This window comes from Phyllopteryx taeniolatus, chromosome 11 (assembly GCF_024500385.1).
Source record: "Phyllopteryx taeniolatus isolate TA_2022b chromosome 11, UOR_Ptae_1.2, whole genome shotgun sequence".
NCBI lineage: Eukaryota > Metazoa > Chordata > Actinopteri > Syngnathiformes > Syngnathidae > Phyllopteryx > Phyllopteryx taeniolatus.
The window spans coordinates 24,420,105-24,433,361 of NC_084512.1; the positions used below are offsets into that span (position 1 = coordinate 24,420,105).

At 40.6% G+C, this 13,257-nt stretch overlaps 1 protein-coding gene across 1 annotated transcript; it reads right to left on the minus strand.

The window, feature by feature from the left end:
* Window positions 1–1,603: 1,603 nt before the first annotated feature.
* On the minus strand, window positions 1,604–10,725 carry hif1an (hypoxia inducible factor 1 subunit alpha inhibitor). The gene is made up of 8 exons (XM_061789168.1): window positions 10,272–10,725; window positions 7,695–7,945; window positions 7,219–7,367; window positions 6,189–6,334; window positions 5,854–5,960; window positions 5,716–5,779; window positions 5,024–5,134; window positions 1,604–4,273 (listed from the first exon to the last, which is right to left on the minus strand). Exons 1-8 carry the CDS (start codon window positions 10,479–10,481, stop codon window positions 4,205–4,207), a joined length of 1,107 nt encoding a protein of 368 aa, XP_061645152.1. The 5' UTR covers window positions 10,482–10,725; the 3' UTR covers window positions 1,604–4,204.
* Between the last annotated feature and the right edge of the window lie 2,532 nt (window positions 10,726–13,257).

The window sequence follows — 13,257 nt, forward strand, 5'->3', positions numbered from 1 at the left end:
TTCCCCCTTTGAAATGCCATTCATCTGTTGCAGCCACCCAAAAAAAAAAACAACCAAAAATGTTGTTTTTGGGGGGGGGGGGAAGCACTCTATATTATTATGTTTTGTAAAAACCTATAGTAATGAGATAATAAAATACAATGTAAAGAATTAAGTAATTTTTGTCACACTTTTTTTTCCCCCAGCAGACTTCAACTGCGAGTGCCAAAAACAGCTTGATGCCAATTTTTGAAGATTTGTTAACTAATTAACGAACTAATCTTAACTCAAAGAAAGAAAAAAAAAAAAAGTCATCCAAACGACAGCTGATATGTGGAAAAACCCGTGAGTGGGGTCACTCACATCTCAAGGCACCACTAGATTTATCTCATCGCTGAGTGGCTGTGTGCTCATTGTGAAAACCTTCGGGGGGGGGGAACTTGAAGTGAGCCGCTATCATGGCACCTTTAAATTGGTATTTTGTGAATTTTAATTTCGCTTTTTTTTTTTTTTTTTTTTCCCCCCCCCCCCACCATTTGGAGTGAGTTGTAAGCTCCATTGTTCCACACTGGTCAATCGTATTTCTACTGGATACTCTTTAATTCATAATTGAGTTACTAAACAACAGCAGTGTATGTGACTGATAGCGATGATCGCTATTACTGTAACGCGTGCAGTGGCTGTCGACTGAACTTGTAACCCTCTTGCTTTGATGAAAACGCACAATTTATAGTAAAGACTAATTTTGTAGACAATTGTGTTTCTTTTATGCCATGTTAAGGGAAAAAAACAAGTACCCTATCTCACAAATTTAGTAAAAGGACTTTTCTCTGCATTTTGTGTGATGAACTTGGAGATGCATGATTTATGTTGGGATTGATAACCGCGTCTTTATGCCGTAACACGTTCATCTACTACTGTGACCGTGTTCTTATATATTTGAGATTTCAAAAATTCCAGACTTCTCAGTACAAAATACAGATAAGTTGTGACATTTGAATGAATAGATGTTTATCATTCTGATTCTTTATTTGGCCAAATAATGAACCGACACGTAGCCAAGGACGCTGGCCTCTGCCAAGTCCATAAATCCCAGATAATTGTGCACCTCCAGGGGCATTAAACCGCTTATACCGCCGTCACTTACTCACTCAGTACTCCAACAAATAGAATTTCTACTTTAAAAATGTTAAATAACAACCACAGTTGTGACGATAAAATCACTTTTGACACTACTTTGAAACGGTAACCCTGTTTGAAACCTTACTTTGCTACGCTAACCCTGTTTTGAAACCCTAAACACTCTTTAAACCCTCATTTGAAACCCTAACCCCGTTTTGAAACCCTACTTTGAAAGCCAAACATTGTTTTAAAACCCAATTTGAAACACTAACCCTGTCTTAATACCCTACTTTGAAATCCTAATCCCATTTTGAAACAATAATCTGAAACCCAAGCCGTTTTGAAACCCGAACCCCGTATGAACAGGAAAGTGTAAACAAGCCAAAAAATGAGAAGAGTTCATTTGTATGGTGAGCTTTAGTGACGCATTTGTAGTCATTTACGCTAATTGCAGGTTCTACAGTACGATGTGACCACCACTGAGACAAAAAGTACGCCAGCATTGTCTTGCAAATTGTCTCTTTATTAACAACAAATCTTGCACGTGTTGCTTTTTGTAGTGCCGTCATTATGTCACTTTCAATTAAGGTTGCAAAATCCCGGAAGATTTGTTTTTTTTTTTTAAACTGGAAACTTTCCGCGTGATTTAACAGGAATAAACCAGGAATTTGCTAAATTGATATTTTTTCATTACTTTTCCATGAATTCCCTTTGGAAGTTTCCAATTTAGAATACAGTGGTGCCTTGAGATACAAGATGAATTCATTCATTGACCATGCTTGAATTTCAAAACACTGTCGAATGAGGCTGTAACGGATTAACGGCATTTCCATTCATTTCAACAGGGAAAGATGATTTGCAATCTTTCCAAATTTCCCGGAAATGTTCCACCCTTTTTGCAACCCATACTTTCGATAGTTATGTGCTTTTAAGAGCAAAACCAGATCGGCTTCTACTGGTTTCTGTGGCGTTTGGAACATATACAATCTTCAGTGTATGGCTCTGCAGAAGTAGTAGGCGACACAGTGGCTTAAAATGGGGGGCGGGGGGGTGGAAAAAAAAAAGGACGACACGCAGTCCAGTCCTATAGCAGGTCATGCAACCCAGTTGAATATTTGTATTATAGCAGTGTACATCACACAAACCACCATGAAGCTTAACAAACAGCTTTCCACCAGATCACGGGTACAGTATAAACCTTAAATATGAGCCTTACTATAAATTAGTTCCACAGGAATACGTAACCTACAATATTATATCTGGTTTTTTTGTGTGTGTGTGTGTGTCCTTGCTAGTCCTAATCCAATAGTCCTTGAAGTATGAGTCAAAAATGATTAAGAACATAAGAAAGTTATCTGGCTGCCCGCCAGCACATACTTTTGAATACGAGGGGCTTTTTTGTTTTTCAGTACCACTAGATTTGTCATCATATACATTACTGCACTTAGACGATTTATTACCATGCCAGCCCTCACTCCCACAAAGCTGCAATATATATATATGTTTCTTTTTCAATAATGCGGCTCGTGTGAACTCTAATGCATTTGCTCTAAACGCACCTTAACGACAGTGGTGTTTAATACCGTTTAACATTAAAATGGTCAGATATTACAGTCATTAGTTGGATGACATATTTTTACAATTATGTTATTAATAGATAACCAAATGCATTTATTGTGGTGGCTCTGGAGGTGAGTTCATGCATGGAACAGTTTTGTCATTTCACAGGAGAATTTAGTAGGATTTTGTACAAAAAAGAAATGCACTGTGCTTACCAGAAAACTGTATATTGTCGCTGTCAATAAAAAGTTACATTTTCAAAAATTCCATGCTTTTTTTCCAGATAATCACAAATTAATTAGTATGACAATTAATTGGACAGTGAGTACAATTAAACAAGTGTATACAACTTTTTTTCATCCTTTTCTTTTGAAAAGAAAATCACAATTTAGAAAACTCATTTAGAAACTAGAAATTTGCTGTTCAATTAAATATGCAATTTTTTTTACATTTCTGTCATTTATTATCCTAAAATGAAAAACAAAATATATTTCCATCCTTTTTCCCAGATTAAAAAAAAATATATAGTATGAAAAAAGCAATTAAATGCATGTACGTTTTTGAGCTTTTCTTTCACTTTTAGATGCATACTTTTAGGTTTATATGTTATCAAATAATAATGAAAGGAAAATTGCAGAATTGGGTTTTCTAAAAATCTGTAATTGTATTTAAAATTAAAATCCAGCGCTTGTTACATGTCAACAATGGTAGGAAGCAACAAAGTACAACTGTTGTACATACTGTACGTCAAAATAGTCCCAATGCGTCCAGTTTTGAACATAAAAAAGTGCTTACTTTATGTCCAATTTCCTACTAAATTTCTGTAGCCCAGACATGAGAGGAGTTAATCATCATAACTATCATTATATATCCTCACAGGTTGTTTTTTTTTATACATTTAGCTTATCCAACTGTTGAATGTTTCATACCTCGAATATCCAATGAAGAGCGTGATCGGCAGGGTGCCACAGAGATACTGGAAGAGTCACTGAAAGGCATAGACGTAGACGTACTTCCAAATTGTAGCCAGGCGAAGCTAAGCGAGCAAGTGCAACACCAGCGAGGCACACTTACCGTGGACTTTGCATTAAAAGTCACTTTCAACTCAAGGACTCATCAGCCTCTTTCAAGTAGTCAAACAATCGGATTATTCGATGCGTCACCACATCGCCGGTGCGGAAGATACTCGTCGGACAGCAACAACTGCTTTCGACACGACCAGGCGAGAGAAATGTTACATTTCACTCTCCCCCCCCACCCGAATCTTCACTAGTGGTTTATCACTGAGATTCCCCCAAAATCTCTCATTCACAGCAAATCCTATTCACTTTTTTTTTTTTTTTTTTTTAATTATAAACTCTGAGAACACTGACTGACATAAATAACTAAGCAAGACAAAAGAAAAAAAAACAACCTCTTGTTCAAGTACAGTCAACTCCCATGGGATCGGCAAGGACGATGGCACTCTGAGAAGCACTACGGTTTCAAGATGGCCGCTTACTGCCATGCAGCGACATAGTCCAAAAGTCAAGAGGGCGCACTTTCAAGGGGCGGCGGCCTCGTTGGGATCTTCGTAGCGGCCCGTGATCATGGTTTTGAGCAACGGTCCCACCTGGGCAGGAAAACAAGAAAAAAAATGCTGGACATATTATGGAAAATAGACTTTTAATGGCTGGTACAAAAATACAGTGGACCACCACACACTCGCGGTTCGACACCCTCGGATTCACCTGTTCGCTGATTTATTTTCCATTTTTCTTAGCAAGACTGTTTGAAGATCCAGAACAAAAAAAAAGGCATTTTGAAGCAGCAGCTGAAGCCCTATCACGGTCAAAGCCAGGTTAGCATTAGCTAAGAGTGCTTCCTGCGCTACTAGCAGTCGCTTGGTCCTTTTTTTTGCTCTATGTTGCGAGCCTAAATTGTACGTAGACACGAGCTTCAGAAAACGAAAACAACTCACAAGGAGCTGCTGTAGGCCACGACTCACGCCCGAACCCTCGCGCGCGCACACACGTCATTACCGTTTCACATTTTCTTTACATTCTCTTTTATTGCACCAAGAAAAGAAATCCTGATTGAACATATCACAATCACAGACATGTTATACTGCCACACCTGGGAATTGTTTGAAATGGTGAAGAAGGAACAAAAAATCATTTAAGAGTGTGACATTGGTGAGCCATAAATATAGGCAGAAAGTGGGTTGCTGGCAGGGTCGAGCATGCCGCAGGGATTTTCACGCAACAGGTGACCTAAAAGCGGTTGTGATTCAAAGTGCTGGATCTGCGTAGGAGTTCACCGTTTATATGGAGTAAGAAAAAGTCAAAAGAAAAAAAAGAGAGAGGAAACGAAGCGCGTTTACTTGTCGAGGGTTGCCGAGTGCTTCTCCTAGCATCTTCTCGATGTTCCTCATGATGGCCACCTTCTGGTGCGCTCGCAGCGGGTATTCTATCCTCTTGGGCGTGGGCGCACCCTCAACACAGACATCAAGATCATGACGTCCAAGAAGACCATTTGAAAAATGACTTGGGCAATTATGTCTTTCTGGGGATATTGTACAGCAGTGCCTCGACATTGGAGTTTTTCGAGATACGAGCCGTGGTTCGGCCGATTTTAAGGTGCAAGCGCTGTATGGTGGCAGTGAACTCGACTCACTTCACAACAAGCACCAGTGTGATGTTGAGCGATAATACACAAAGGCGTATATTCTTTATCCTCTGCAAGGATACTGCCCCCAGTTGGGCAAGGCGTGCACACCAGAAGGCGCGGCACAATGTACATTGAATTGAAACAAAAAATGTGGCAGAATCTGTTCACATTCTATTTCATTATGCCATTAGTGCATACTTTCATATAGTATAATATTATAGAGCGTAGTATTTCTTCAAAACCACAAAACTGTTTTTTTGGGGGGACAGATTAATGGCATTTTCATTCATTTCAGTGAGGAAGGTTGACTTGAAACGAGTGTTTTAAGTGACGAACATGCTCACGGAACAAATCAAACTGGTATCTCAAGGCACCGCTGTACTTAAATCTGTTTCAAATGCATACTTTGTACCAAAAGTTGACAGTGATTGTCACTCCACCGCTCAGCAGTGATTCTATGTGATGCCACCTAAGAGGAAGAAAAAAATACTGACTAGAAAAGTGAACACAAATAGGTTTGCGCACATAAATGGGACTTCTTACCAATACATGGGGATGTAGAGCACGTCTCCCGGGCCCACGACCGCCTCATAGCCAACAATATTTTGAAAACTGGGGAACCTCTTGTAGTCGGGGTTGTCAAAATCAACCTAGAAATGACAAATAACAACATTTAGCACTACGATATAGTATTAGCCTGTCTTTATAGTTTACAGTTTCAACATCTTTTGTCAATACTTTATTCTATTACATCTCTTTAAGGGGACAACACTAAAGACACAGTAGTCAGTGTAAGTTTACTGTCTCCTCAAAGTAAATCCGCATCCAGTAAATAGTATTGGAGCAAATAAACTACATGAGGAAGTTCTATCACTTACTTGACTCTGCCTATCACAGGGGTGGTGTACAGGGTAAGGATAGAGACACTCAAACTGGTCTGGAGGGAAGAGGATGCATCTCTTGTGGCCTTTGATTTGTGCAAAGAAGTTCTGCTGCTCGTCGTAATGCGCCGGCGTCACGTTGCCTGAGCGTGGGGAATATTCATTGCTTTGACTAATATTACCGTATTTTCTCGTGTATAATGCGCACCCCCAAATTTCTTGACCTGACAATTCTGGAAAACCCTTCAACCTATATATACAATGCGTTTTTACAATACATGATTTTGCGTCTACCCGTATCAAAACATGAAGCATTATCTGTATTTTCTTAGTTTTTTCAAAGAATTATTCTGAAGTTAAGCACTATATTTGAACACGTAATTCTTTCTTTTTATTGACTTGCTCCTATTTGGAAATTCACGGCCCTACTTTTATTGAGTAAATGAGAAAATACACAGTTGTGATCATATGTTTGATTAGCCAGGCAGAGTTTGCGAGATGGGTACAATGAAGGACTAGGTGAAACACATTCAAATGAAACGGTCAAGCATTTCAGAAAAGCATAATCATTCAACAAAACATAACCATAAAGAAATGAACGATGGTTGTTGTTCAGTCATCTGTCATATTTAAAAAATATATCTATATTTCACAAATTCTGCCTGGGTATTTAAACTTATGAGCACAATTGTACATATATGCAGTCATATGTGTGCCTGTGATATTGGCATGAAAGTGAAGGCTACACCTTTTTCATAAACTCTTGGTGGCATACTAGAATGAAAGTGGACAACTTTTTCCTAACCTCTAGGGGGCGGCGGCATATTGGAATGAAAGTCTACAGCTTTTTCCTAACCTCTAGATGGCGGCCTACATTTATAAAATGTGAACGTCTTTTTCATTTACTCCTATACCCATGTAGAATGCGCACCTAAAACAATGTACATTATACATGAGAAATAACGGGACATTATCAGAAAGTATCTCTGATGGGGGAGAAACCGCAGGAGACTTGAAAACTGCGTACCCTCCATGCCTATGAGCAGCAGGTTGGATGTCAGCTGGCCCCAGTTCCTCCTGGCCTGCTGCTTGTTGATCCAGTTCCAGTTGAAACCGAGGAAGTCGACCACGATTTTCTTTCCGACCGTGTCGTTGAGCGTCTGCTGCAGGTACACCCTGGGCGACACAAGCATGCGCAAATAAACTTGCAAAACCAGCCATGAATTTTCCCCGTCACCGCTCAGAGTTTCTTCAAATTTCGAGGTGTGCTTGGAAATGGATGGAACAAAACAAAAACAAAACGCTGAGTATCTTTTTACAACATTTTCATTCGTAAATCAGTCATCCATGAACAGTGTGGTTCCTTGAGATACAAGTTGAATTTTTTCCATGACCATACATGACCATCAATTTTCCCAATTAAATGAATGGAAATCCTATTCATTCTTTTGGGTAATAACATAATGAAATAGATGATGAATAAAAAAAATGCATCCGTTTTACCGCTCCTCCCCTCCCATTTGCTGCACTTGCTGCATCCTCTCCACAAACTCGGAGAATTTCATCTCGAGCCGTTGGGACTTGGGGACAAAGTTCTCCACGTTGGCCATTTTCTTCTCATCGTAGTAAAGGAACTTGTGGTTTTCCGCGATGTAGACGGAGAAGTCGCCATTGCCGATGTTCTCCTGGAGGTACGCCATGTCCCATTTGAGAGCGGGATACACCAGGTTTGTGTCCGTTAAAACCACCGGCTCCTGCAAATACGTACATACAATACGTGCGTTCAATACACATAAAAAATAAGAAGAAGAATTGGCGCCACCATTTTGACTTAGCGCGTATCACTTCTGCGCATGCACGCATTGTAGCTTCACTGAGATCTCCATAAAGTTTGTAAGTAAGTCAATAAATAAACGGGCTCTCCGCTGATGGAGGCTTGCATTTAGCCTAGCTCTCCAATGAGCTGCAAGGATAACGTGGAAGCGCCACCACGGAAGCGGAGGAGGAGGCTGGAGCAGCTAGCTAGCCAGCAGGTTAACTGGCGACAGCTTGGTCCGGTCCGTGAGGATTTATGACACTGACAGCCGCAAAACAGACCCGAGATTCTACCTGTGGCCAAAGTGCGGCGAGGGATCCCGGTTCAAGTAAGCCATTTTAAACTAAAAAGAACAACTTCTCTGAACAGAAACGCGGCAGCGAAAATGCGTCAGTCAAAACGTGCCAGCGTACTCTCTTACCGGTTCAATAGATGCTTTTCAAATCATCTAATTGGAGTTTTCTTTTTTTGGACTATTATTTTGGAATAGTACAAGGCGTAACAATTCCATTGCAATTTGTTACTGTCAATACGAATAGCGAATGGGGTTTTAGGGTGCTAGTCCGACCACTACTAATCAACTTATCATTAGCCTAAAAAAAGCATAGTTGCCTAAGTGATTTGTGTTCAATTATATTCGTTAAATGCTTACAATTACAGCAACATCGATGCTAGTGACTTTAGCCTTTTGCATTGTGAGTTAGCGTTAAGCTAGCAGATTTGGTGAAATACACAACATACGATTCTCTTTGTTTTCTGTTTTTAGTTTCCCAGTAATACATCGCTTTCGCATTATTCCCCTTTCCACTTACACCACTACTGATGACGTGGAACACATTTCCGAGTTATAGCCACGACTTTGAAAATTCCCTAGCCACTAAGTACTCGCATAACAACTCTCGGGCATTTCCCAAAATGTACAGTTGACAAATGGCCCTCAAAAACATCAAAGGTGAATAAGAGAATTTTTCAAATCCATATAATAATCAGAATTACATATTTTCCTGTGATTCTGCCAAATGTTATGTAAATTGGTGGATTCGCGCACACACATTTTTGGGGACCTGCTACTGGCCGTGACGGCTCATGACATGAATTTGATCAACTGCAAACGCCTCATAACTGTGCTAGTATGTATTTGATCAATTTATGGAGTGTTTAGCCATTCTCCGCTGTGGATTTTGTTTTTTTTTTTTCCTATTAATGTTTTGTGTGCCAAATTTTCAAATTTAACTTTGGGGAAAAAAATGTATGAAAATGATTACAATCTTTTCATTACAAGTCGTTTGTAATCGTGCGAAGAAAACTTTCCTACGATATACCAGCCTTTTAAAAATGGGAAATCTAAAATGTTTCCCGATAGTTACCGCGATAAAACAAAACACTGCTTCAGGACAAATTCATACACGGACGACAGTGGACTGAATTATGATTTTTATGAGAACACAGAGAGATAGAGAGAGAGAGAGAGAGAGAGAGAGGGAGGGGGAGGAGGAGGAGAAGAAGAAGAAGAAGAAGAAGAAGAAAGAACAAAAAATCCCGATACACAAAGAGCAGCGTGTCCTTGGTGCGAGGCAAGCGTGCCATTGGACACCTCCGGACCAAATCGGACACGCGTGGAGACGGAGGCTACGTGACTGAAGCAACGTACACCGAGGCGCGCTCCCGACGCCGCTTTGGGGGAGGGGGCGAAAACGCGCGCACTGCTCACGTAAACATGGATGTTCTATGATCACGTGTGCACGTACACTTCCGCTTTGCGAGATTACTGTACACACTTTCAGCATAAATATCAATTATGCACATTATACACGCCTGAGGTTTCGATGAATGGGTCGTCACAGCAAAATGTGATTGTATTTTATCTTAATATATAATCCCCTAAAGGGTACCTTTTTCATTTTAAAAATGTCTTTTTTATACTTTATACTAAAAAAATCCCCTTGGGTGATTATTATAAGAACAATTCGTGTCAGTTTATGATACTTATTAATCCTGTTTTTTTAATGCAATCCCTCAAATTGTTATTTTATTTTATCATAATTACATTAAGGGGATTTTTTTTTTTTTTTTTAAATGGACTTCCAATATAAATACATAATTTCATACAATTAAAAACGCTGACGTGAAGCCTATTTTACACCAAAGATAGATATATAGAAATATGTATAGCATTTATAGCAAAAGTGGGAAAATGGAAGTATAACAGTGATAATAAAGATAGATGTGAATTAATGGTCGGTGTCATGGTGTCTGGCGCTTACCTCGTTGTCGATGAGCATCTCGGCTCTGGGGTCCGTGTGCGACAGCCTGGGGACAGCCTTGGGAGCGAACGTATACCTCCGCAGCTGAGACTCGTCCCAGGCCGGCGCGTGGATGCCGGAGAAGCCGGCGGCGGTGGCGCCTTCGCTCGCCGCCGCCGCCGCCGCCGCCGCCGCCGGCTTCTCAGCCTCGGCGACGGTCGCCGCTGCCATGGTGGCTCGGAGCTGCTTTACCTCCCAAGTCCCGTCCGTCGTCTTCGCCAACAAATGAGCAGCTTTTTTGAATTGTTTTTGTCGTCCGGTCGCTTACACTCCACAGCGGGGAATATATTAATATACACGCCTGTGAAATGGATAATTCCTCAATAATACGGAAAGGTCGCCAATTGCGGACACCTGTCTGCGGTCGTGCGTTCTCTGCTCTGCACTGTACTGAATGGGTGTTTACACGCCGTGTTGACATCCGGAAAACAAGCCACAAACTGTGGATCGGAGGTCGCTTTAAATATGAAACAGTGACATCTAGCGTAGTGGAGTCCTAACGACACTCTCGTGGTGTTTTTTCAGTAGTAAATAACTGTTTATGTCCCAAAGAGAAATGTTCCCTTTCAAAGAGACATAATTTGCAATTTAAATTTAAATACAAATGCACCTTCATTTTTTTTTTTAGATTTAATTCAAGTATCTCCAACTATATTTTTTATATATATAGTATCTCATTCAAAATCACTGTACATAGCTCACATAATATCACTCTGGATTTGTGAATATGAAATTAGCCAAGTAGAAGTAAAGGTTTTACAGCTTTCTCTACGTTTTTAACAGTAAAAATAAGACTAGTTAACTTTGTATATCAATTAGTGTACAGTATGAGTATTTATCAGTAAAACAGAAACCTCAGTCCAGAATAATTGGGAGATGAGACATTGCGAAAATAAGTGATTTAACGAATAATTTTTCACAATGAGCATTCTGAAGAAACCGCCTCAATGAATTTGGATAGAAACGAGTTGCAAGGGTCAAATTTATGAGTGGTTTGGAAGTTTTCGTCACATTTGGAATAAAAAAAAATCTATATGCGAAAGATATTGTTGAACGCTAGAGGGTGCTGTTGCCTCTACCTTTAATATACAGTATGTAAGTAAGGCAGTGTTCACCAACCTTTCTGCAATCAAAAAAAAAACTCACTGCCAAATTTAAAAATGTCCCAAAAAGGGGCCACAAAGGTTAAGTAGGCCATCTGCCATCTGTGGAAAAGCATTGAATTGTTCTGCTGGTCACTATACGACACTGGCATAAATAGACGAACAAAGATCCGTTATTTGGAGTGAAGAAATACTTTTCGGACCATTTAAGTGACATTAGATCATTTCTCACGGCAGTCTTGTATTAAGGAACGTGTCTTTTTTTTTTTTGGGGGGGGGGGGGAGCGTTTTACTGATTTGTAAAACAAACAACTTACCAGCCCACTATTTTTTAAACTGTAAATAATGTTTTTTTTTTGTTTTTTTTTTAAATGCAATTGTTAAGTGGTAGTAAAGGCTAGATGAGTTCAATTTGAATGTATTGTCATGTGTTGAGGGCACACATTATTGGATGAATTGGAAGCGCCTTGTTTGTTTCCTCCCGACCTGATGTGCATTCATCACCTCGGCCCCCGCAGGGTGAAGCTCATGAGGGACCGCCGACGCCCCGCAGTGTGCTTCCCCGTGCTCTTGTGTTTCCTGCGCACATCAGTGGGATGAGCTGAGCTTGATCCCTCTGATGCTCTTCTCCTTCCCCATTCTTGTGTGGATGAGCAGAGACATTGACCACCCCGGTGAGCCCCCTTACCCCAACTCCCCTGTACAAGCTTGTATCTCAATCCCGATTGATATTGTCTCCTCTCTTTCCGCTGCCCTTTTTTTTTTTTATTATTATTATTATTTCAACTCCTCCATGAAGTCGCTCAGACAGGTATTCGAGGAATTTGTGACGCGGATTCCTCAGATGTTTGTGGAATGGGAGCACATGATAGTGCGTCCTCCCTCCTCCTCATCTATGCTGGCTTTCTCTCACATTCATATTGACCCTCGCCCCTCCAGGTGTTGTAGGTCCAGAACCCCTAAGCCTTAAATCCTATTACTCAGGGATTCTCTTAAGCATTAGAAGTTGTTTTTTTTCTCTCATTTTGCTTGCTACCTAAGAAGAATCAACCGTCCTTGGGTCATATTTTAAATGAAAACTCATTGGACGTTGCTTCGCAGTGCGGCTAGACAATGATCGGGAGCAGTCAGCTGTTTTTTTACGTCACAGACGTGGAAGGTTATGCAACGACCGAGTCGTATCACCTGACCCGAATCCGATTGAGCATGCATTTCTCTGGATGTAAATGACCAAGATGAACTGCAGTTCATCTGCAGTTCAAGCACATCTTGTTTGTTTGATTTCACACACTTTGTGGTGGTGTTTAGAGACAAAAGCATGATCATTATATTGATGTCTGTAGCAACATAGCGTCCTGAAAATAGAATTAAGTCTATTTCTCCATGTGCTCATCTTCCGCAAACAGCTGTGGTCTGCCTTGCCTGGAAAGCGAATACGTGTGTAAATTTCCCGTATAAGGGATTAGGACTATTTTGTCTTTGTGTAGCATGTGTCAATCGCGCACTTCCTGCTCGCTGTCGTCCATCTCTCCCCCGCCACCTCGCGCTCCCGCGCGCTGGCAGATTGGACATGGCAGCGCCGGCCCACGAACATGGAAGTTCAGACCTCTCGGTCGGAGGTCGCGGCGCCCGCTGGGTGGGGGCAAATGTTTGTGCTGCTTCACTTTTTTTTTTTTTCTCCACTCAAGGTTAAATACATGAAAAATGGGAGTAGCCTTAAGAGGACAGTAACAGGATGGACTTTAAAATTAAAGGCGTAAAATTAGATTAGATTGCTTTTTATACAGAACCAAGAAAAGTGAGAAAGAATCAAGCGGGAATATCACGAGGACACACTTTTTGGG

Bases quoted from the DNA above. Each gene is read 5' to 3' on its own strand.
- hif1an (XM_061789168.1), bottom strand. From the start codon at position 10,481: ATGGCAGCGGCGACCGTCGCCGAGGCTGAGAAGCCGGCGGCGGCGGCG. The intron at 6,335-7,218 runs GTACGCAGTTTT...CCCCACGCTCAG, and splicing joins GCTGCTCATAGGCATGGAGG to GCAACGTGACGCCGGCGCAT. The intron at 5,135-5,715 runs GTATGCATTTGA...GTCTGTGTTGAG, and splicing joins CTGTCAACTTTTGGTACAAA to GGTGCGCCCACGCCCAAGAG.